Genomic DNA, 23,634 nt, shown 5'->3' with positions numbered 1-23,634 from the left:
GGAATCCAGTGCTGTGGATGGTCTGGGGTCCGAGCCATGGTAAGCAGCTTGATTTTCTTCCCATGAATGGCGTTGGTCATTCATCAGCCCACATGACTGGTCACCGTAGACCTTTTTGTCTCCAACTGGATCCCATCCATCGCTCTGAATCTGTGCATAGGACTTTGGCAAATTCACCCGAAGTGAGTGAGTGACACACGGTTAAGGGCATTCGTGTTATTCTGACCCCCGGAGAAGCAGAAGAGGGTGGCAGAATGGAAGATACCGGCTGTCGGGGGTGCGTGAGCACGGCCTAACTGCGGAGGCAGAAAAGGCTCCAGTGAGAGTAGGAAAAGGCCCAGTGGGCAATGAGTGACTTTGGGTTGGAAATGGTGGACCAGATGGGAGTGACGCAGAACAGGAATGTGCCATTCTTTGGGGCACCCGTTGTCCCAATCTATTTAAGTCCCTGACTTTCAAATTTTGCTCTGAGCTTCTCATTATAATTTTTCATTGTAAATGGCGGATCCACAGAAGATTCTTTTAAAGAAATTATCTGGGGCGCCTGGGTGGCTCAGTTGGCTAAGCAATTGACTTTGGCTCAGGTCCTGATCCCAGCGTTCCGGGATGGAGCCCCACATCGGGTTCCCTGCTCAGTGGGGAGTCTGCATCTCCCTTTCCTTTGTTCTCCCCCTGCTTTTGCATGTGTTCTCTCTTGCTCACTCTCTGTCAAATAAATAAATCTTCAAAAATAAAAGAAGCCAGCTATTGTGGAGTTTAAAAATACCCGGGGCACCTGGGTGGCTCAGTGGGTTAAGCCTCTGCCTTCGGCTCAGGTCATGATCTCCAGGTGCTGGGATCAAGTCCTGCATTGGGTTCTCTGCTCAGTGGGGAGCCTGCCCCCTCCCAGCCCCACCTGCTTTCTCTGCATATTTGTGATCTCTGTCAAATAAACAAATAAAATCTTTAAAAAAAAAAAAAATCCATGGTTCTAGCTAATGGTAAGCTCACAAATCACTTGACAATAACCTGGGGCTTTTTTCTTCCATGATGGCATCAGCCCAGGAGCTAACTAACAAGCACCTTCTGCTTTGAGTATCTTCATGGAGGGCAGTCTGCCTCCACAGAGGGGTAAATACAGGAAGGAAAGCAAAATGTATTTTGTAAAAGAACTTGGTGGGTAAGTGGTCATTATCTTCAGATTGTTTGGTGCTTGCTTACCACGGATCACTGAAGTTAGGATCCTGGTATATATCATTATCTCTCAGCTTCCTTTAGTTTTTGCTTTATTATTATTATTATTATTATTATTATTATTTTGTATTTTATTTATCTGAGAGAGAGAGAGACAGAGAGAGTGAGAGAGAACACAAGCAGAGAGGAAAGGGAGAAGCAGGCTCCCTGCTAAGCAGAGAGCCTGATGCAGGGCTCTATCCCCAGACTCCAGGATCATGACCTGAGCCAAAGGCAGAGGCTTAACCGACTGAGCCACCCAGGTGCCCCTGATTTTTTTTAAAGGCAATCTCTATGCCCAACATGGGGCTTGAACTTACAACCCCAAAATTGAGAGTCGCATGTTCTACCAACATGTGCCCCTGTTTTTAACTCTTTGAAACATGATCAGGATGCAAACGCTTCCTCAGTAATGGGAGCTCTACACACACTGGAGTTGCCTCTGAACATTTTGTGCACAAAGGCATTAGCTTAGCTTCCAAATGGGACTCGGCTCTTTTAAAAATCCCGATCTAAAGGAACTTCTGGATTCTCGCTCTACCAAGTTCCAGGCTCCTGGCCCCACACGGGATGGCCTCACCCCCAGCCTTTCTCCACATGAACGTTAGGACTTATGTGCCCTCTTAACCAACCCACCAGGCTGGTTAACCCTTTAGTGCTTTTGTCCAGGTCACTCCTGCAGGACTCAGTTCCAGTATCATCCCCCGATGGGCCCCTTGCTGTCACTTCCACACCAGTTGAGCCCAGAGTCTTGCCCCATGAGCTTACTCACACCAGAAACACCGTGCTTACATACACCCTTTCCAAAGGCAAGGGCCGTCCTGCCTTCCAGCACCCAGCCCCCGTGGGCACGTGCCCTAGAAACACAACACTGAGAAACAGGACCACACTCATGACAGTGTATTGGGGACCAGTGACTATTTACCTTGTGATTGCTTACTGTCGTTCCTCTCTGATCAGCGGTAGCAGTTTTTCCCTTCCTGTGCACTGTTCTACCGGGCTGGCTCGAAGCACTGCAAGCAATACAAGGCATGTTCACCGTCATTCCAACTTCAGGACAATGCTATTCGAGTCTGCGAACGTGGACATTTTAGTACCAACATTTTAATTGGAATATGCCAACGCTGAAGAGGAGGGGACGGTGGTGTGGAAGTTTGTAGATAGACCCCTGGTTTCCCCCTCATCCCTGCACTGAAGCTGGCCAGACTAGAGGAAGAACTGGGGTCCCTGATGAAGTTAAGACCAGACTCTGTAGGGTTGGCAGCAGCGAGGGGGCTGAGGCTTTAAGGAGTGGGAGTTAGTCCTCAGAGTGTGGAAGAAGTCTTTGGGCAAAGGACCCCACCAAGATAGGGGCTGACCACTTCCCTAGGACAGGCTGGTGCTCCGGCCTCATCGGTCCGTCGGACACGAGCACAAACTGTACCTACCAGCAGTCTCCATGGCACCATCACACCTACCCTTCAGGCCCAGCTCCTTTGGGTGCATGGGCAGCTTTCACCCATCAGTGGCCCCACCACCACACTCAACTTTGCTCAATATTCCTACTGTGCCCAGGACCCCGGGCTTGCTTCCTGGGATGACCATTGGCCTCTGCGCTGGGCAACCATGGCCCACCTGCTCCATACTCACAATGGCCAAGAAAATTGTCCCCGGCCCTTCCGGTACATTTTGCATATCCATTCTTGATTCCATACTCCCTGGAGACGTTCGAGAGGGACACTGGAGCACGTGGGTTACAAGATCTGAGCACATAAATGTGGTGATGCCACTCTTGAGATGTTAGTGCAGGAGGGTAGCATGCGTCCGTGATGGTCAGCAAGGAGGTGAGAAAAAAGTTTAATAAGGGAAAGATCAAGCTTCTGTGTCGCAACCTGGACCATGAGTGGTGGCAAAAACACAATTGTGTGAATGTCATGTCGGATTTTATTAATTTCAAGTCTTACTGATCTTGGCATTCAAACACACGTCACGGTGGCATACATCACGCCTTTCTTGAAGCCAGGCTCATTCAGCTGATTTCTAGAATATTTTTAATCAGGCCTTAAAGTACACAGATATTAGTCCTATGGCATACAGGTAGTAACCCGATTTCCATTTTTTTAAGATTTGGGAACCTCTGGGCATGAGTTCTGAGTACGGGGAAGTGAGAAGCAGCAGTAAGAGAACTTTGTTTCCTTTGCTGGCAGAAAAGGGCCAAGAGACACAGGCCGCAACCACAGGCAGAAAGTTAGAGAACTTGTTATTAAATTTAATTTTCTTTAAATACACACCTTTGTCCCACCCTCACCTACTCCGGGGTGGGGGAGAGAAAACCCCACCCCCTCCATTCAGGGGTTCCATGTATAAAGCCTGAGATGGTGAGGAGGAAGTATAAAAATCCTATTTACAGAGGGGAAGAAGGTACCTGCCGCTACCTTAATTAACCTTCGGACACCCCCAGCCCCAGGCCCCTTTTGCTCCTTTAGAAAAAGCCCCTGCGAATTCATCTGAGTGTAGAAGAAGCCCTTCCTCTCGAGGGGCACTCAAACCCCAACACGGAATCGGAAGCTCTGAGATTAACGGAGGAAGAGAGTGAACGGATAGCACCACAGATCCCAGCAGAGGGCAGGCCTCTGCCCTCCGTTACCCCGCAGTCAGCAGGCCTGCGGGCCAGCCTTGATCTCCACAGGCCCCATGTAAACATCGACTTTCCTTTTTTTATGTCCCTGCTCTTCCTGACTTCCTACAGAGCCTCCCTTCCCTTCCGCGGGAGGCACTTGGTTCCTTGATCGCTCCTTCCTCCCCTCCGCACCTTCCTAGGCAAGGGTCAAGAGGGGAGGGAGGTTCCAGGTGGGGCACGGCCCATCGTATCCCTCCTCTGAGGTCAGGGCAGCCTGTCCTCCTAAGGGGAACCCCCAGGGGGTGAAGGCCAAGTGCTGAGCCAGGTAAGGATGGACGGCTTTTTCCCCAGCAGGGACAGGCAGGGAGTCAATCCAGTATCAGGATACAGTGTCCTTTATGGGTGATGCCATTAGTTCCGAGCAGCAGGGAAGGCGGCTTCAGGAGGCCGAAAGGTGGGGCAACTCTGGTCTCACCCTGACGGTGGGGGACCAGCCTGCATTAGCGCCCCTTCAGAGAAGCAGGTCAGTCCCCACCCAGCAGTCTTGTTCACAGCAGCTGTGCAGAGGGACCAGGCACCCGGGAGGCAACGGGTCTTCTCCAGGTCTTGGTGCAGAGGCCAACACTCACACCAGCTCATCCAACAGGATCCCGATGCTCTGAGTGGCCTCGGAGGGCCCGGCGATGGGCTTGTTACACATCGGGCAGACACAGCGTACTTCCAACCACTTCACCAGACACCTGTGGGCAGAAGACGACGCTGGCCGGTTCGGTCCATCTCAGAGAGCCCAGCTGCTTCTGGGAACATCTCTGTCCCTGCCCCTGCCCAACCCCTCCGGCTTGCCTGGTGTCCTGACAGGATGTAGGGCATCCCTGGATAACGCATGCCCCACAGCGGACACTTACTTCCGGTGAAAGGCATGTTGGCACGGGAGCACACCGAGCTCATCCTTGCCCTTGAAGTCTTCCAGACAGACTGCACAGGTCTGCTGCGGGGAGAAGGGGGCGGTGTTGAGAGGAGACTGGAGAAGAACCACACTCACCCATCAGCTCATCCCCACCCAGGGAAACCAGGCTGTGGCTGCTTCCTCATCAGCCACTAAAACTTGAGTCAGAGGGTAGCCGTGAACCACACATGCTTCCTGGACCAAATGAAGGTGAAATTAAAAGTTTAGGCGTGGGGTGTCTGGGTGGCTCACTGGGTTAAAGCCTCTGCCTTCGGCTCAGGTCATGATCCCAGGGTCCTGGGATTGAGCCCCACATCGGGCTCTCTGCCTGGCAGGGAGCCTGCTTCCTCCTCTCTCTCTGCCTGCCTCTCTGCCTACTTGTGATCTCTGTCAAATAAATAAAATCTTAAAAAAAAAAAAGTTTAGTTCCTCAGTTGCACCGGCGCCATTTCAAGGACTCAGCAGCTGCAATGTGACTAGAGCAGCTCCCACACTGGGCTGTGCAGATGCCGGACATTTCTATCCTCACAGAAACTTCCATTGACCAGTACTGTTTTAGAAGAGTATTTTTTAATCCTTTCTCACCTAGTACATTTGGCAAGGGGGGCATGTATCACTAACTTGAGGTAAGGATGGGGACGTGGTGTTCGGTTAATACTCTTTGAATCCAGAGAGGGTGGTTGGGTTATGGACACTGGGGAGGGTAGGTACTATGGTGAGTGCTATGAAGTGTGTAACCCTGATGATTCATAGACCTGTACCCCTGGGGCTAATAATGCATTATATGTTAAATTTAAAAATTTTTTTAAAAATGAATGAGAAGACAAAAAATAAAATAAAATAAATATTCTTTGAATCCAGCTTTTTGTCATTATATATCAACACCTCAGAGCTGAACTCTTCCTCTCAAGGGGGGCTCAGGAAATACCCCAATTTGCTGAGATGTAACAGCAGGCATCAAAAAGAGAGATAAGGGGCACCTGTGTACCTCGGCTGGTTAAGTGTCTGCCTTCAGCTCAGGTCATGATCTCAGGGTCCTGGGATCGAGCCCTGCGTTGGGCTCCCTGCTCAGCAAAGAGTCTACTTACCCCACTCCCCTGCCCCTTGTAAGGGAGAAAAAAAAAAAAAAAGAGGCTGTCTTGTGTGAGCAATACCTGTGGATCCTCTGGGTCCCAGACAACCAGACACACCCTGTGCACAAGTGTCTGTGGTTACGGATGGAAGCCTCGAGAGAGAAGTTACGTGATCTCAGGGACACAAGCAGGACAGGAAGAGGAAACGGCCTCCTGAAGAGTCCGTGTGAAGACACCCAAGGCCTTGCTCTACTGGCTGGCGGGGGAGGACTGGAGGACCGTGGGGATGGATACCCCTGTCGGCTCCAGCGCTGGCTCAGGCCGGGTGCGCGGACGGGGGTAAAAGGGAGGGAGGCTGGACTCTCCGCGGCATGGAGTGCTGGGCCCGCCCTCCTCCTCAGCACTACGCAGAGCAGCCTTCCCGGGGCCACACATCGCCACCACTCAAACCCTTCTATGACCCCTTTAGATCATCTGCCTGCACCAGTTCCAGACCTCGTGAATTCCACATACAGATTACTTACTGGGATGAGTCCCATTTATTTGGTCCAAGGAGAGATGAAGACAGGGGTTGAAAGTTCCTGAAAGGGGAACCCCTTTGGGTCTCCTCCCTCCTTGGGAACTCTGTATCGTCATGTTGCTATCCCTCAATCAACCTTGCTTTACTGACCACCAAGATAATGACGACGGTAATAGCAATAATAATAAAGTTCCTGAGGGCCCAGACTGAGAGATGGAGAAGGTGCCATCTGCCTTGCCAGCTGGGCCCTTCCCGCATGCTGCCCCAGCGTGCTTACCCCATATAACTGCAACTTCTTCGCATCTCCTTTAAGCACCACCTGGGAAGACAGAGCGAAGCCACGGGGTCAAAAGAGCCAACTACAGGGGCCAGGTGCTCTCAACCAAAGAAGGGAGTCAGGTGTCCTGGGTCCCGTGTCCCCGTCACCGCCCCCCACCCCCACCCCCCGCAACAGTAGGGTCTTCCTCTCCCTCTGGCGTAGGGCGAGGGCGCCTCAGGCACTGCCTGGGACAAGTCAGACAGGAGGACTGTACAAAGCCTCAGCTTCCACAGGAGCAGACAGGAAAAGTCTCAGGGAATGAGGCTGCACTTTACCTCCTTATAGCCGTATCGCTCACTCTGGGCCTGGTTCCGGAGTTTGCTGGGGGAGAAAGAGAAGGGGAGAGAAGAGGCTATTGCTACGCCTTGCAACAAAGAGAGCCATTCAGAGTAGGAGAGGCAGGCAGGCTGCGTGGGCTGTTCCTCTTGGGCTGGGAAGCTGCTCGTCACGGGGCTGTCTCATCCCAGAGATGCCACGGAGTGTGGTCCGGACCCAGGCGGATCACCCAGAGGGGATTAAAGAAAGACCAACCAACGATCTTTGTCAGGCCCAGCAGCCTCAACACTTACTGGCAGGTCCCACAGACGGGAGAATCCTGGCAGAGCACAATCTGGCAGATTTATTCATTCCTACTCCCTGCTGTTTCCCAGTACGTCGGTTTATTTAGGCTCCCCAAGTCTACAGACCATCAAGCTGCTTAGTGAGTACACAGAAGGAGTTGGATGGTCTTAAAAGGGGTCCCGCCATTAAGCCAGGGCGGCAGGATATAAATAAGTCTGTTGACCCTGGGGAATTTTTTGAGCCGGTGGCCTACATAAAACCTAACACAGCCAAGAAGTGTGTAAACCTGGTGATTCACAGACCTGTACCCCTGGGGCTAGTAATACATTATAGGTTTATAAACAAATTAAATGTTTAAAAAAACAAACAAACAAATATATACAAACAAATATATATATGTAAACAACAACTAGCAACCAAAAAAACAAACAAACAAACAAAAACCAAAAAACCAAAACCCTAACACAGCCAAAACACAGCACACTGTCCCCAGCGTCAAGCCCACAGTAGTTACGGACGACTTGCTCTGTGTCCACCCCTATTAACATACACATGTACACTGAGAAAGTTTCCTTTCTACAGAGGAGGAAAACAGAAGCCCAAAAAAGTTAAATAACTTGCCCAAGCCCCACAGCTAGTTGGCAGCATGAGTGGGTTTGAACCAAAGTCTACCAGATGACAGAGCCTAAGCTCTCTCGGACACATACTGTGGCCAGTTTCCCCTACTACACGGGACACGCCATTGTCCTGAGAAGGATACCAAGGATACCAGGCCACTTGGGAAACACTTGTTTGTCCCCAAGGCCACAACTGATGGCTGGGACCGTGATTATGCATTATTATTATTATTATTATTATTACGCTGTCTTATTTGCAGTGAAAGAAACTTTCTAAATTTAGCAGGTAGCGCTAGGTCTTTCTATAAGTGGGAGCTCGGTGGGGCTTGCTTCTACCCCAGATCTGGGTTATTGGAAGAAAATATCACAAGCTCATCTGGGTATAATAGGTGTTGCAGACTCTAGCCGAAGGACCAAAGCCAGCTGACCACTTGTTTTATAGGGCCTGGGGGTGAAGACTGGTTTTTATTCTTCAGTGATGGAAAGTAGAAATCAAAAGAATATTTCACGTCATGTGAAAAATATATGAAACTCAAATTTCCATGTCCATAAAATTTTATTTGAGCACAACTATGCTCATAATTTCCCTATTGTCTATGGCTGCTTTTGCCCAGGAGAGTGGAGTTATTGAGAGAGACTGGATGACTTCCAAAGCCCCAGATAATTCGTCCTTTTGCAGAATAAGAGTGCTGATCTGAGTTAGAGGAAGAGAATTTCAAATCGTGAGCCACAACCAAAAGGCGTTGAGAGAAGATGCTCTTTCCGTAGACAGTGTGGAGAAGCTGAATTGTAGCCAGAACAGGGGAAGGTGTAAAATGTGGGGCAGAGCAGAGCCGTGCCCAAGGGTCAGACCTAGATCGGGCCGCCAGCTCCTCCACTGTTCCTAACAGAAGTCAGGGGGCCTGGAGAGGCTCTAGGCCCAGAACCTCTTAAGATCTCCAGTCTAGGGGCGCCTGGGTGGCTCAGTGGTTTGGGCTGCTGCCTTTGGCTCGGGTCATGATCTCAGGGTCCTGGGATCGAGCCCCGCATCGGGCTCCCTGCTCCGCAGCAAGCGTGCTTCCCTCTCTCTCTCTCTCTGCCTGCCTCTCTGCCTACTTGTGATCTCCGTCTTTCAAATAAATAAATAAAATCTTTAAAAAAAAAAAAAAAAAAAAAAAAAGATCTCCAGTCTAGGGGGACTGAGTGGCTCAGTCAGTTGAGCACCCGAATCCTGGGTTTCAGCTCAGGTCATGCATGATCTCAGGCTGGTGAGACTGAGCCCCAGTGGGCTCTCTGCTCAGCACGGAGTCTGTTTGGGATTCCTTCCCTCTTCCCTCTTTGCCCTGCCCCCTGCACTCTCCTCTCTCTTCTTCTAAAAATAAGTAAAATCTTGGGCACCTGGGTGGCCCAGTCGGTTAAGTGGCTGCCTTGGGCTCAGGTCATGATCCCAGGGTCCTGGGATCGAGCCCTGCATCAGGCTCCCTGCTCAGTGGGGAGCCTGCTTCTCCCCTACTTGTGTGCTCTGTCAAATAATCTTTCTTTTCGTTTCTTTTAGATTTTATTTATTTATTTGACAGACAGAGACCACAAGTAGGCAGAGAGGCAGGCAGAAAGAGGAAGGGAAGCAGGCTCCCTGCTGAGCAGAGAGCCCGATGGGGGACTCGATCCCAGGACCCTGAGACCATGACCTGAGCTGAAGGCAGCGGCTTAACCCACTGAGCCACCCAGGCGCCCTCAAATAATCTTTAAAAAAAAATGAATAAATAAAATCTTAAAACAAAAAAACAACTCCAGTCCACGGGTGCCTTGCTTGCTCAATGGAAAATGTGACTCTGACCTCAGGGTTCTGAGTTTGAGCTCCAAGTCAGGTGTGGAGATTACTTAAAAATAAAATCTAGGGGTGTCTGAGTGGCTCAGTCATTAAGCGTCTGCCTTCAGCTCAGGTCCTGATTGAGATAGAGCCTCACATCAGGCTCCCTGCTTGGTGGGAAGCCTGCTTCTCCCACTCCCCGTGCTTCTGTTCCCTCTCTCGCTGTGTCTCTGTCAAATAAATAAATAAAATCTTAAAAAAAAAAAAAGGAACTCCAGTCCAGGTGGGGTCCCACACCACAGGACTAAGGTGGCCAACAGCAGCATATCTCCTAGAGAGTTTCTGGTCATGAGAGGTTTGAACCAAAGGCTTAACCAGGACTCCCAGTGTCCCAGCCTTAACTTTGCAGGGAACTCCTTAGTCCAGGAAAGTCTTTCATATGCAGGGCTCTGGGTCCCACCTCCAAAGAAGCGCTTCCCCCCCGCCCCCCCATGCCTCCAAAGCCTAAAGGAACAACTGTTAGCTGGCTTCCAGGGATGGAAGCTGGGGAAGGAAGAAGTGATCCCATTACCAAAGTGCTCGGGGCCGCCTTCTGAGGGAAGACAGTGCTGACCAGCTATGCAGCAGAGTCCATAAGGAAGTGGTGAGAAGCCTGCTTTGTAACTTGGAGAACGGGGGACGGCTCACGTCTCATGTGTCCCACTGCCTTACCTGCCCCATGGCTCCTTTCTGCTTGTTTCACGGGATGTGCGGGGTGCCCCCCCCCCAATCCCTTCTGTCTGCCTGGCTCCACTTAATGGTCACTGCCAAGGACCCTCCAGGAGCAGGCAGGACCCCCCCACCCCCACCCCCCACCCCCGAGCCCAGCACCACCAGAACTCCTTTACCCTGCATGGAGATTTCTGGAAAGGGAAGGTATACATTGTGAGGAGATGGGGGTGGGAAAAAAGGTTGCAAGGGAAACAAAGCAAAAGACAACCCCTCCCCCGCCAACCCGGGCCATCCCGGCAGAGGATGTAGTGCCAGCAACTTTGGACAGGTGGCCTTCTCAGCTGTCCGGTGAGCAAAGCTACTAAAAATACTCAGATTTCAATGAGACCATTTCTAGCCAGGCTGAGGGGGCTCTCCCTGGCTGCTTTTCCCTTTTGGAACAAACAATGCAACCAGGTCCTGAAAATAATTGCCCCTTTCCTGCCTATTTGTACTTCACTGGCCCCTCCATCCTGCGCAGGGCAGAGGTCAGCTCTTGGGGACCGAGGGAGAAGGAGCAAGGGGGAGCCGGGGAGTGGAGGCTGGTGTTGGCCAATGAGCTCACCAGGTGGAGAGCAGGGGTCAGGGGCCTATTTTGGCTGTGGAGGAAACGGAGAAGCAGCGAGAGGAAGTGGTTCTGTGCTTGTGTGTCTTTCTATATATAGACACCCACAGGCTGCCACACAGCAGCGAGCCTCTGGAGCCATGAGACTCCGGGGTCAGCAGGCTTCGGGCAGGCTGCAGAACAGAAGGTGGGGTGACAGAAGGGACAGGTGGTGCCAAGCGGCCCGCAGTCAGGAAGGCTTTTGGTATCATGTGGTTATTGCTCGGTTTTGCCTCCAGCCGGCCAAAAATAAGTCAGCGAGACCCGGCTCCCCGGCCTGTCCTTCTGGGGGACCCCGATCTCTAGCAGGAAGGGGGTGCTGAGGGATGCCACAGCTGCTCCTCCACTTCCCATTCAAGGCGTTAGCACTCTGAGAAGGCGAAGGTCTGGAATCTGAAAGGCTCGAGCCAATGGCCACCAGGCTAGCCCACTCCACTTCTGGATCTTCCCAGACTTAAGACCTTGGGCAAACCCTTCACTGCCTGAGCCTGAGCAGGAATTTCCTCATTTACAAAGTGGGCCAATATATATGCTGGGCAGGGGCGGGGGGCGGGGCACAAAACACCAGTCACACCGTAGCACAGAGAAGACACTACCAAGTGTTAAAACGGTAGTTAAAAACCAAGGTCACACCTATCCTATTAGTGGCAGAATTAGGAAATGAACCCTGGTCACCCACTTCCTGGCCCTGGGTTTTTTTCTAGATTTTCCTTCAGCTGACCCCCTCTGCAGCGTGGGTGTGCACCAGATAGAGCTGTTTTTTGCAGACTCCTCCCCCAGCAGGATACATAAACCTTTGGTATTTGGTAGGTCTCGGTCTTCAGTCTCTGGGGAATTGCATGAATTGCTTGGTGTGGGGAGATGGGGGTGGCTGGTGGTCAGGAAGCCAGAAAGTTTAAGGAAGAAAATATAGGCTTTGAGGAAGGGAAATGCAGGACAGAGAGCTACTAGAAAAGCTGCCCTCATTCCCACTTGTGCAAATTGTAGACTCAACTATACGAAGAGAGAGAAAATAAACCACTATCCTCTCTGCATACACTTGTAAGTAGGAAACTCCAGTCCCAGGAACTTTATGAAGTTCTGAGAAAGAAGTGGCTGACTGGGGGCACTCAGGGCACTTCCCCTTTTATAGAGGAAGCTCTTATTGCCTCAGGAATACGGAGGAGTGTCTGCGTTCCCCCTCACGTCCCTCCAGGTGAAGCACTCAGACCCACCAAGACATCTCAGTAGGGAGCTTGAACTCCTTTCCTTCAACTTAATTTAAATGATTTGGTAAGGGGTGCCTGGGTGGCTCAGTGAGCTGGGCCTCTGCCTTCAGCTCAGGTCATGATCTCAGGGTCCTGGGATCGAGCCCTGGGCTCTCTGCTCAGTGGGGAGCCTGCTTCCCCCTCTCTCTCTGCCTCCCTCTCTGCCTACTTGTGATCTCGCTGTCAAATAAATAAATACAATCTTTAATAAATAAATAAAAATAATTTGGTAAGACTCTAGCTGATAGCCCTTTGGTCAAGTGTGAGTGTGTGCGCATGCGCGCTGTTGGGGGAGGGCGTGGCTATCACAATGGCCCCAAGGCCCACGAGGGTGCTCAGGGATGCTCCACACTCCCCAGTGGGCAAGACAGTCCCATACAATGAGGGAACTGTTAATACCAAGAGCCTGCCCTTGTCAGAAACACTAATTTCCACTCTAAATACCAGTCATGCCCCAAATTTTTGGTAGAAAACCAGCCACCAGTTCCCATGTCTCTCAACAGGAGGTGAAGAAACAGTTCCTGGAGTTTGGGAAGCCTCAGGAGCCCTTGCCACACTCAAGTCCTTCCCTGGATCTCTACGTAGTAAGAAAAAGTGACGTTTTAAGGGTTTTTTGGGGGTAGGGGGGATTTGGGTTTTTCTCCCCCACCACTATAAAAAATAAGAGCTTACCAGAGAGAATAAACAACCAGCTCCCCAGACATGAGCTTGCTAATATTAGCATCTGGAGGGCTGACAACAGGATTTCCCAGGAGGGCAGAGGAACATACCAGTGGTGCGACCGAGGGCCACCTAGCCCTGGCTACCCAGAGTTGTGAGCGGGGAGTGGAGACACAGTGAAGGGACAGACTCATGATACTACTTGGTCCGATAGTCATCCTAGGCCGCCCTAGGATAAGAGGCCAAGAGGTGCGCTGCAGCCCAACCAACGGTGACCTTACATGCACTGGGACAACTTGACAGGCCGATGAAAATAGAAATAGCGGGCCTCAGGGGCCCAGGGAAGGGCAGGCTAGGCCCTGTGTCCTCAGAGGAGGGGCCCCAAGGGGAAGCCAGGGACTCTGCTGAGGGAGCCTCACTCGGCTCACCCCAACCCCTGGCCACCTTCTCCCTGCCTGCCGGCCCCAGAGGCCACCCAGGGTGCCACCCACCTGATAAAATAGCAGCAGAAGATGAGGCTGAGCATGAAGACGAAGATGCCTGTGCCGAAGATGACCATGTAGATGTTGAGAGGCAGGTCCTGGAAACTGATAGGTGGCATGGAGCAGGACTTGTTGGTACTAACCAGTCCCAGGCCACAGAAACACCCTGCAAAGAAAGCGAGAGGGAAAAGGTTATCGCTGGAGATGGACCACCGGGGCTGATGGTGCTCGGTCGGCCAGGATGGAAAGAGGAAATGGCAGGCTCTGGGCTCCTCACCATCTCTGCCGCAGAGGCCGAACTCTACACCCCAGCTCTAACGCGGAGCAGCCGTGGCATCTTGGGTAAGTCAGTCATCTGCCGTCTGTGAAATGGGAGAGCACACCTAGTACTTCAAACCTCATCTCCACCCAGGGAATCAAGGATTCAGAGTCAATGGAAGACTTGATCCCATCAGCAAGAAGCTCCCAGAAAGCCACAGAAAAATGCAGGCTCTGCAGAAAAATGCGGAGCCCGGGGTGACAAAATGGGTATTTGGGTGGCAACCCTGCCTCTCCCTACAGAGGTGACCTTTAAGATCTTACCTATCTATGCTTCCCTTTGTCATTTAAAAACAAGCAAAAACAAAGAGGACCAAAGTGGGCGAGTAAAAACTACCCTTTGTAAATTGCAAGGTGCGGCTGCAAAGGTCATTTGTCATTAGGAAGCCACCTGCTTCAGCTGACAAGCTGCACCAGGACCAGAATAGAAACTGTTCATCCCAAGGGTGGGCCCACTGTTCCAGAAAGTGGTAGGGGATGCCGCTTACTTTGACTGGCCACTTTCCCCTTTTCTACTCAAAGCTTCGATGCGTGGTTTCCATAGTGACACTGGCATCGGTTGCAAAATCTTGTAAGAAATGCAAAATCTCAGGCCCACCCTGAACAAAATGAATCAGAATCCACATTTTAATTAGGTCCTTGGGAGATTCCTACACCTGCTGTGTGGGAAACACTGACCCGTCACTAGCCTCGTCCCCCAGTCGGGTAAATCCCGACTGGCCTACTGATCTCACCTTCCCCTTGCCAGGGTTTGGTGTGGAGGTAGGTATGTTGACAGGGCTCTGGCTAGAAACAGAGCAAAGTTCTGCCGGACAAGGAAAACAGTCCCATCTTCCTGAGACAACTGGAATGGTGACAGCCGACTTACGGCTGGACAAGAAGGCTTTTCAATATAAAGCCAAGGGCGGAGGGTGGCAGAAGGGACAGGGGAAGAGGTGACAAGAGTATGGCAGTTACTGCTGGGTGAGCCAATCCTGGAGCCACTCTCTATTTGGGGAGTACTCGTTTTGAGAATTAGTAAATTTCCTGTAACGTTTAACGATAAGAAAAAAATACATACAGGATATGTATGGGTAGAATGTTCTGTCCTGCGACCAGGACAAACTATAGCGATCCAAAAGGCAAGCACAATAAAATTCTTGGATTTCAGCAAGTGTGGAGACCAGAAAACTGGTTGTCTACCATAAACCTGCTACATCCCAAGCGAATTCTCAGGCTACCAATCTAATCTTTGTAATGCCACTGTGAAACTTACTTTCCCTCTCAGCAAGGAAGAAAGAATCATTATTAAATAAGCTCTCTTAACTTTAAGCAGCTAAGAAGGCTTGTATCCAAAGTCCCTCCGTACTCAAAGTCTTCAACATGGGTTTTAAGCACTGGCCTGACCTCTTGGTTGAGAGCCAGAACCCATAAATATACTTCAGAACTCTAGATTATAATTTCCAGGGCTGCCACAACTCAGAAGACTGGTTTAAAGGACTGGAAGTCAATTCTGACATCCTACATCTCATGTCTTGTCATCCCCTATATCAATCTGGTGACCCTATCATGAGCCTCCCTTCAAAGCTCTTTCAGATGGGCCCCATTCTATTGCAAGTCTCTGTCCCCGACTCATCATTGATGTCTGGTCGGTCCTCTAATTTAGCCCATCATGTTATTTCCCAGGCTCATGACTAGTTTCCAGGCTTCCTAACCCCACACACCCTGGGCCTCTTCAACCTCCCCAGCTCACCACCTTAAGGAATCACCCACCATGGACCTCCTTTTTTTTTTTTTTTTTAAGATTTTATTTATTTATTTGTGAGAGGTACAGATAGTGAGAGACAGCAGGAGCAGGGAGGAGAGAGAGAGAGGTAGGCTCCCTGGTGAGCAGGGAGCCATATGCAGGGATCAATCCCAGGATCCTGAGATCATGACCTGAGCAGAAGCCAGATGCTTAACGACTGAGCCCCAGGCTCAGTCCCCTCCATCTCACTATTTCTTGTCCTTAACCTGCCTCCAGACCTTTGCTCAAGCAACTTTTTCCCTGTCCAAAACTCCATCTCCCTTCTGGAAGTCCACCGGGTCTAGTCCTCATGACATCCCAGGGAGCCTTCTCTTCCTTTGAATTCTACAGGGCTCACAGCCTGCACCACCAGCCTGCATTCTGGCTCTCGCATACTCCAATGCTGTTCCAAGCATCAACTTAACAGAACTCAAATACGGACTATAGGACAAACACCATGCCAGATATTGAATATGAAAAAGCAAAGAAGGACTGGATGATTTTTACTGTGTAGGGACAAAGACAACCCAAAGGCTTTCACTGTACCAAGGAAGGCACAGCAGTAGAGGTGGGAGTACAGTCCTGAAATCAGAAGGAAACAGTTCTAACCAGCCTGAGCACTCCTAAGTCTGCGTGAAGTCTGAGGATGGCAGACTTGGACTCGTGCATACTCTCCAGTGCCTCGCCTAGCGTTTGGCATGTTTTCAATTAACTAGTTGACAGATAAATAACTCCTGATTTTCAAGACAACCTGGTACCCTTGGGAAAGGCTCCCATTTCAAAGCAAGGAGAGTGATACTTGGGAAAATTGCCCAGAAACTGCCCTCAGCTAATGAATGACCGGTCAACCAACAAGTATTATTGAGGGCCTGATTTATGCACTGACCTGTACATTGTGGGAAAACAAAAACCAGAAGAAGTAGTTCTTGTTCTGAAATACTTTGTTGAAAAGATTAATTAGCTCTTAACCTTGCTATGTTGAACAGGAAGCCCTGGCTTCTAGGCTCCCTACTTCAGCAACAACTGATGTCCTAACAGCATCTAACCCCAATCCCAATCCATCCTGGCTCTCCATGCACGTTTTATGAGCTGGATCCTGGTTATCTTCAGGGTCCCAAAGAACCTCATTGGTTTCCTGTCCCGTGGGCCTTTGATCAGTTTACCTTGACCATCTTAGCTCTTCTTGTCAGAAGAAGGCTTCTGACAGAGGCTTTCCCTGGGCTTCCAGGAATGAGTCAGTGAGCTTGTGACTTTATGTGATAAAAAGATATAGGTGAGAAAGGACGCCTGGGTGGCTCAGTGGGTTAAAGCCTCTGCCTTCGACTCAGGTCATGATCCCAGGGTCCTGGGACCAAGCCCCCCATCCGGCTCTCTGCTCAGCGGGGAGCCTGCTTCCCTTTCTCTCTCTCTGCCTGCCTCTCTGCCTACTTGGGATCTCTCTCTCTGTGTGTCAAATAAAATAAATAAAATCTTTTTTTAAAAAAAAAAGATATAGGGGCGCCTGGGTGGCTCAGTGGGTTAAGCCGCTGCCCTTGGCTCGGGTCATGATCTCAGGGTCCTGGGATCGAGTCCCGCATCAGGCTCTCTGCTCAGCAGGGAGACTGCTTCTTCCTCTCTCTCTGCCTGCCTCTCTGCCTACTTGTGATCTCTCTCTGTCAAATAAATAAATAAAATCTTAAAAAAAAAAAGATATAGGTGAGAAGAACTTCATAGCCAAGGAGATGGTACATTTAGTTATATCTGAAGATAAATGGTATGTTTCCTTATAATTAAATATAAATGGTAAAGACACATACTGGCCAAAAGGTGTAGCAGGAGTCATTTTTCCCTCCAACTTGTAAGGACAGAATACCAACCCCAGGAAACAGAGACTCCAAATACTGCCCCCACCTCCCCAACAAAGGGATGGGGGAAGGGACTGCTTCCTCCTTGGAGTCAAAGAACAGGATCTATCAGTCACTTTAAGTGACAAGAAAAAGCAGCAAGCCCTCTGCTGGTCTAACAACCCCACATGAAATAGGAGTGCCAGAATAAAGTGCCAGCCACCTTGGTTCTTAAGCCTCTGTTCCATTGTCTCAGCTGACCTATGAAAGCTGTGACATCAGAAGGTCTCATCTCGGTGGTGAGCAGGCTGGGAGCTGGAATGACGTCAAGAGAAGGGCTGGCCAAGAAAGACCAGTGGGTCTGGGAAATGCATCCCCTTCCCAGCCAACGGGAATCTTTCCCAGATGCTGGGATGCACCGGCCGGCCTCACCCCCATCCTCCGCCCCCTGTCCCTCAATGCCGGCCTATCACACACAGCTCGGTTCATTTTCAGGAAATTAGATCCTACCAGCAAGAGGAAGAGGGGGATGGGGGCCGCTCATACACATGCTGTCCAAACCAGGCCTTAAAACAAAAGCCGTTTGAAAGAATTCATCCAAGATCTGGCAGGGGTCTGCTCTCAAGGGTATTTTCTGTTGTTGTTGTTGTTTTTCTTTCTTTCTTTCTTTCTTTCTTTTCTAACTAGCCAGCCTACCATGCTTAGATAAGGCCAGCTGCAGCACCCCCCCATTCCCGCCCCACTTCTCCAGAAACTCCAATCTTGGAACAACGCGGTCAAAACACCAAAGTTACTGGAAGGTATTAGTATCCAATACCAATACCTTTTAACTGACCTGCAACGAAAGGCCCTCCTTTAAGGTAGCATGGGTGGAGTCAGCCCCAAGCCCAATCTGTATCACCTGAAAAGTCAAAAAGCCTCAGGTGAGGTGGATTTAGCATCCCTCCAGGCCTGGGAGGGAGGAGTGACTGGATAAGTAGGTGCGGCCACCACCCCGGCTCCAGAGCGGGTACAGCAGCCCAGCCTTGGGGCCAAGAGAGCACGGCTCCCGCCGGCCTGGCCCTGCACCCAAAGGTACCAGGACGCCGAGACATCTGCAAGGCTTTATCAACCAATAAAGACATGCTCTTGAACCCGTCGTCCTCCACAAGCACAAAGCCCATAGCAGCCAGCGAGAAGCCAACAAAGACACGTAGGAAGCCGCCCCCGCGCCCCGTCCCGCACGCTGCATTGTATACATATTTAAAATAGCCTGCAAAGTTCCAGGCCGGGAACTTGAGCTCCCTCTAGGAGATCCCAACCCAAGCGCGGATTTAATTCTCCTCCGACAACCACAACAAAGACCAGAGTTTGAGCGCACAAAGGCAAGGGAAGGGGGTAGATGAGCGAAGCCGCCACACAAAGGCCGCGAACCCCTCAGCTCCCACGCCCCCCGCTCGCCGCACGTTCTGAGACGGTCCCGGGCCTGGAGTTAAACCTGATTTTTTTTTTTTTTTTTTTTTTTTCAAATTCCGCGCTGTGCAGAACCGAGTTGGGCGCCAGGACGCTTGCTCGCCCGTCCCATTTCATGAGAAACTTAGCTCAAGAGGAAGAGCGCGAGCTCTCGGTCTGATCTCAAGCCTTGCGCCCGACCTCGTCTGCAGCCCGCCCAGCGTCCGCTCGCCCTCCCGGCCCGCGGACTCACCGTTACACCACTGGAATGGGTGCATCAATGAACTCTCGGCTGGCTTCCTCCGGCGAACGAAGGCAGGCGGCGGGTAGGGCAGGCGGGGTGGGCGCACCGGCTTTCGGGTCCGCAGGAGGTGCCGGTGTCGTCCGCGGCAGCCGCCTTTCTGGAGAAGTCGAACTCTCTCCGGAGTCGGGGGTTTGGGCTTGAATGGTTTTAGAGCAACAAAGAGGGAAAAGGAGAAAACAGAAAGTCCCCTGGATCAGCACACCACAGAGGAAATGCAGGAAGGGGCCCCGGGCTGGGGGAGATGCAGGGCGCTGCAGAACAGGGTGGGGGCGCCCAGTTCGCAGAGGCAGTCGGCCCGCCGAGGAGGGAAAAAGCTTCAGCAGGAAGCTGGGCTCGGGATCCTTGGCGCGAAGGTGAGCCGCCGGGACTCCGAAACTGACACGGGCAGCGCACACCCCCCCTCCATTTTACTCCCCCCGGGAAACTCCGCCCCGCGCTCGTCACCCGCCCTCCGGCCAATGAGAGCCTTCCTGCTGGCCCCGGGTCTGCTCTGCTGGCCCGCCCCCCTCCTAAGGGAGAGCATCTTTGCGCCTTGGGCGCCTCCGGCTTCACCTTCCCAGTCCTCCGGAAACTTAACTCCAAACAGAAGCAAGTTGCGGGGTGCGTCGCTCGGGGTGCGCGGGGTCCAGCCTCCTCCACCGAGGACCTGGAGGGAACGGAACAATAAGTGCCACATTGTTTCCCGCCTGCAGAGCTGTTACTGTTTCGCATTTCCACGGCTCTCTGAGAAGCCGGTTCTAGGGAGGGGTTGGTTACATTTCTGCTCGGTGGGCAAGGACTTGGTCCTGGGTGGCGGCTAGCGCGCTCCTTGCTCGCAGCGAAAGGGGGAACTGGAGCAAGGGGGTGAAGTAGATGGATTACAAAAGTGAGATCTGGGAACAGCTCGAGTTGCCCTCTCATTTTTGGTCAGCCCCTCGTTTCACAGACAAGGAACTAAGGCCCAAAGTTTACGTTTAAGGTAGACTTAACAGGGCTCCGCGTTCCTGAGTAGCAGAATCAGAAATCAGAAATCGACACTGGGTATACCTTAAGGGCAGAATCTTCAGCATCTAGCACGATGCAGGTGTTGAGATAAAGAGCAGTGGTAGGAAAGACTGAATCTCTTAACCACCACCCCTTACCCCCTGGCCAGAATGCTTTCTTTTTATCTGATGTTGCATCCTTTGTTTATTTCTGTCTTGCCTGTCTTTCTGTCTTTTCATTTATTCAGAATGTATCCACCGGAAACCTACTTTGGGCCAAGCACTGTGGCTCCGGGGACCCACCAAAGTCGTCGGAGTCAGCGGGGTTCTACTCTCCTGCGATTTTCAGCGCCGGAGGAGACAGACAGTAAACAAGCAAGCAAACAAATAAGAATGACTCAATCTCATCTTCCAATTAAGCTTAATCTGTTAATTGAAGGTGATAACTACTTTCCCTAACTCTTGGGAATCTGTGACACTCAAACAAGATTATGCATATGAGTGCTTTGTCATTTAAAAGCAAGGTGGTTAAGGCATTAAATAACTTGGCTAAAATCACATAGCAGTATGCAACAACTGGTTTAGCACTTAATTATGTAATTGTCTTTAAACGTCTTTCCTTTGAGCTGGTCTTGAGGATCGGAACCATGAACAGATCCAGCTCGTTTCATCTATTAGTTCGGCAGTTGCAAAACTTCCTACCTGGTCTCTCTAACTCGTGTCTCTGCCTCAGACTTGAGAGCCCATGGGAATCCCTTCTGTTTAGAGATGTCACAGATCGAGACTCCCAGGCCTTGAGCTCAGAGATTCTGATTCAGAATCTCATGGGAATAGAGCTGGTCAATCAGGACAGTGAACCTCTCGGGTCATAACTGCAAGGACCATGAATTCAGTTATCAGTCAAATTTATGTTCTAAGTCTGATATTTTAAACATTCAGTAAGGTCTCCAGAGGCACTAAAGAACTCTAAATTGGCAAGCTCGATGCATCCCTTCTCACTCCCTCACCCTCATCCCTCCTGGTCATGGTGGCCACAGGGCTGTGCCTCAAATGATAGCTTACTACGGGAGAGACACAGGTTGAAGGGCTCCGGTCTTGCACATCCTTGAAAAGATTGGTTCAGTCTCTCGTAGTGTTTCATAGACCAAAGGTCTTATCAAAGATAAGTTGATTTCCCACATTGTATCAATACTATTTAGGTAACTTACCCCTGCTCCCTCATCCAGATGATGGTTCAAACCCCCAGCCTCTTGTGAGTCAGGAAGACATGTCTGGTTATTTTATTGAGGAAGACGGAAACAGGAAAGAAGCGGATGGATTATATATTCGAAGTTACTTGAGAAATCTGAAGTAGAACTGTGTCTCTAAATCTTCCATAGAAAGAGAGCAAGGTGATAATAAGCCTCCAGGAAAACTTCTAAGGAGTCAAGGATTCTCTTCATTCCCTACTGCCCTACCCTAACATCCTCTTAGACACCCTAAGAGCCCCCTCATTTTAAGGCCTTGCAAGTGCTAGAGAACCACTTTGGGGAGAGCCAGGTAATTCTGTGGAGGAGGATGGGACCCGCAGCCTTGACCATCCCACTTCACCTTCAGTAAGAGTGTCTCTTCTATGGTCCTCCACAGCCAGCTGTTAGATATGGAAGAAAATGCTAACCACGGTGATAATTAAAAAGTGATAATTAAAAATTAAGGGGCGACTGGGTGGCTCAGTCGGTTGGGCATCTGACTTGTGATTTCAGCTCAGGTCAGGGGTTTTGGGTGGTGAGATCGAGCCTCATGTTGGGCTCCAAACTCAGCTCGGAGTCTCCTTGGGATTCTCTGCCTCTCCCTCTACCCAACCCCACCTCCCCCCACCAATAAATATAAATAAAGTCTTAAGCTGATAATTAAATCCAACTAACTGTTTTATTTCTTAAGAGAAGTTTGCATGAGAGGATCATGTGATTCTTTGAAGGCATTGAGAGTTGTTCACTGTATATTTGGGCAAATCAGATCATTCACTCATTTTATTTGTGAAAGATCTGACCTTCCTCTGTCCAGATACCCTAGAAGTATCAGTACCAGGATGCTTTTCAGGGATTGATACAACTCTTGAGGAGATGTGTTCATAATTTCCTTGGTTCCCCAGGAACATGATGCAGCAGTTTCCCGACCCTGTCCCTCAGCTCCTGACCCACAGGACACTCCATGGAGTGGGGAGGGGAAGAAGAGAATCTCAAGCAGCCTCCACTGACACAGGGCTCGCTCGATCTCGTGACCCAGAGGTTATGAGCTGAGCCGAAATCAAGAGTCAGCCAACTGAGCCACCTCAGCGCCCTGTGATGCTCTTCGTAAATATTGAAGGATGCTAGAAGGAAACAGAAGCTAGGGGTTTAGGGTCCTGCTTTTAAGCCTAAGAGTTAAACATAATCCTGCTGTGTCTCTGGACTTCTGGAATGAAGCCGATGTTCTAGGCCACAGCTGGGCCATCTCGTGTGTGCAAGTGGAGGTAGGAAATAAAGTAGGTCGGAGGAGAGTCACACCTCTGATATACCACCCACCCACCGCATGCCAAGCCCTGTACGCAGTGCTCGCGTATTTTCCTCTATTCCTCACCACAGCCCTCCAGCCACTGTTGTTTTCTCCTTGTCTATAGGATAAAATGGAAGCCCAAGAAGGTTAGGTCTTAGCAAAAATCATGGAACTCTTTTTTTTTTTTTTTAAGATTTTATTTATTTATTTGACAGACAGAGATCACAAGTAGGCAGAGAGGTAGGCAGAGAGAAAGGGAGAAGCAGGCTCCCTGCTCAGCAGGGAGCCCGATGCGGGGCTCGATCCCAGGACCTTGAGATCATGACCTGAGCCAAAGGCAGAGGCTTTAACCCACTGAGCCACCCGGGTGCCCCCAAAATCATGGAACTCTTAAGTGTTGGTGACAGATTTCCAACCAATCTCATATCCCTTTCCACCAAGCGTGCCCTTTCCTCAACACTGGTACGTGGTTACGTGTGAAGGCTCTGGAATCTAGCCTGGTGTGAACTCAGCTAAACCTTAGACTCCTTACCTGGAAAATCAGGGCAAATAGTAGAATGTACTGTAGAGGATTCCATGAGGAACCATGTGTGATATATGCTTGGCATAAAAAGCCCCCAGTAAATAAATGTTCATTTTTATTATCATCAAATTACATCCTGAAGTCTCATGGCTCAAAAGTGTCATTGGGCCAAAGAGCCAGTACGTCTAATGTATTAATTAGGATGCAGGGGTCCTCACTGGGGTGGTTTCGAGAACATGCCCACAAATTATTTAATATTCCTCCCCTGAAGAGGGGGAGCCTAGTTCCCATTCCCTGGAGACAGCATTGGACTTGCGGACCTTCTAACAAGTAGAATGAAGCAGAGGTGACAGTTTCTGATTTTGGAGATTGGGTCATAAATGCACTATAGTTTCCTTCAAAGGCACTTAACCTACAGAAAAGCCATGTGGTGGGGAAAGTCTCCGTTAACGGCTATGTGAATGAGCTTGGAAGGAGATACTTTTGCTTTAGTCAAACCTCCAGTGACTGCGGGCCTGCCCAACACCCTGGCTATGACCGCAGGAGATTCTGAGACCAAAAAAAAAAAAAAAAACACACACACACACAGTTCATTCACACTGAATTCCTGAACCA

General features: G+C 50.4%; 1 protein-coding gene and 1 long non-coding RNA gene across 3 annotated transcripts; one reads left to right on the top strand and one right to left on the bottom strand.

Moving 5' to 3' along the window:
- Positions 1-3,117: 3,117 nt before the first annotated feature.
- On the bottom strand, positions 3,118-19,452 carry RNF122 (ring finger protein 122). 2 transcript variants are annotated; one of them, XM_082715486.1, is made up of 6 exons: positions 18,970-19,452; positions 13,389-13,545; positions 6,945-6,990; positions 6,628-6,669; positions 4,717-4,799; positions 3,118-4,551 (listed from the first exon to the last, which is right to left on the bottom strand). In XM_082715486.1, exons 1-6 carry the CDS (start codon positions 18,992-18,994, stop codon positions 4,437-4,439), a joined length of 468 nt encoding a protein of 155 aa, XP_082571612.1. In that variant the 5' UTR covers positions 18,995-19,452; the 3' UTR covers positions 3,118-4,436. The 2 variants fall into 2 exon arrangements, with proteins under 2 accessions (XP_082571612.1, XP_082571613.1); XM_082715487.1 differs by having other exon boundaries at positions 4,717-4,796; positions 18,970-19,402.
- A 58-nt stretch (positions 19,453-19,510) lies between these two features.
- On the top strand, positions 19,511-20,555 carry LOC309855321. The gene is made up of 2 exons (XR_014306724.1): positions 19,511-19,620; positions 20,231-20,555. It is a non-coding gene; the product is annotated as an uncharacterized lncRNA (long non-coding RNA).
- The last annotated feature ends 3,079 nt before the right edge of the window (positions 20,556-23,634 follow it).

This window comes from Mustela nivalis (genome assembly GCF_964662115.1).
Source record: "Mustela nivalis genome assembly, chromosome: 20".
Classification (NCBI taxonomy): Eukaryota; Metazoa; Chordata; class Mammalia; order Carnivora; family Mustelidae; genus Mustela; species Mustela nivalis.
This window is presented reverse-complemented; position numbering and strand designations above follow the sequence as displayed.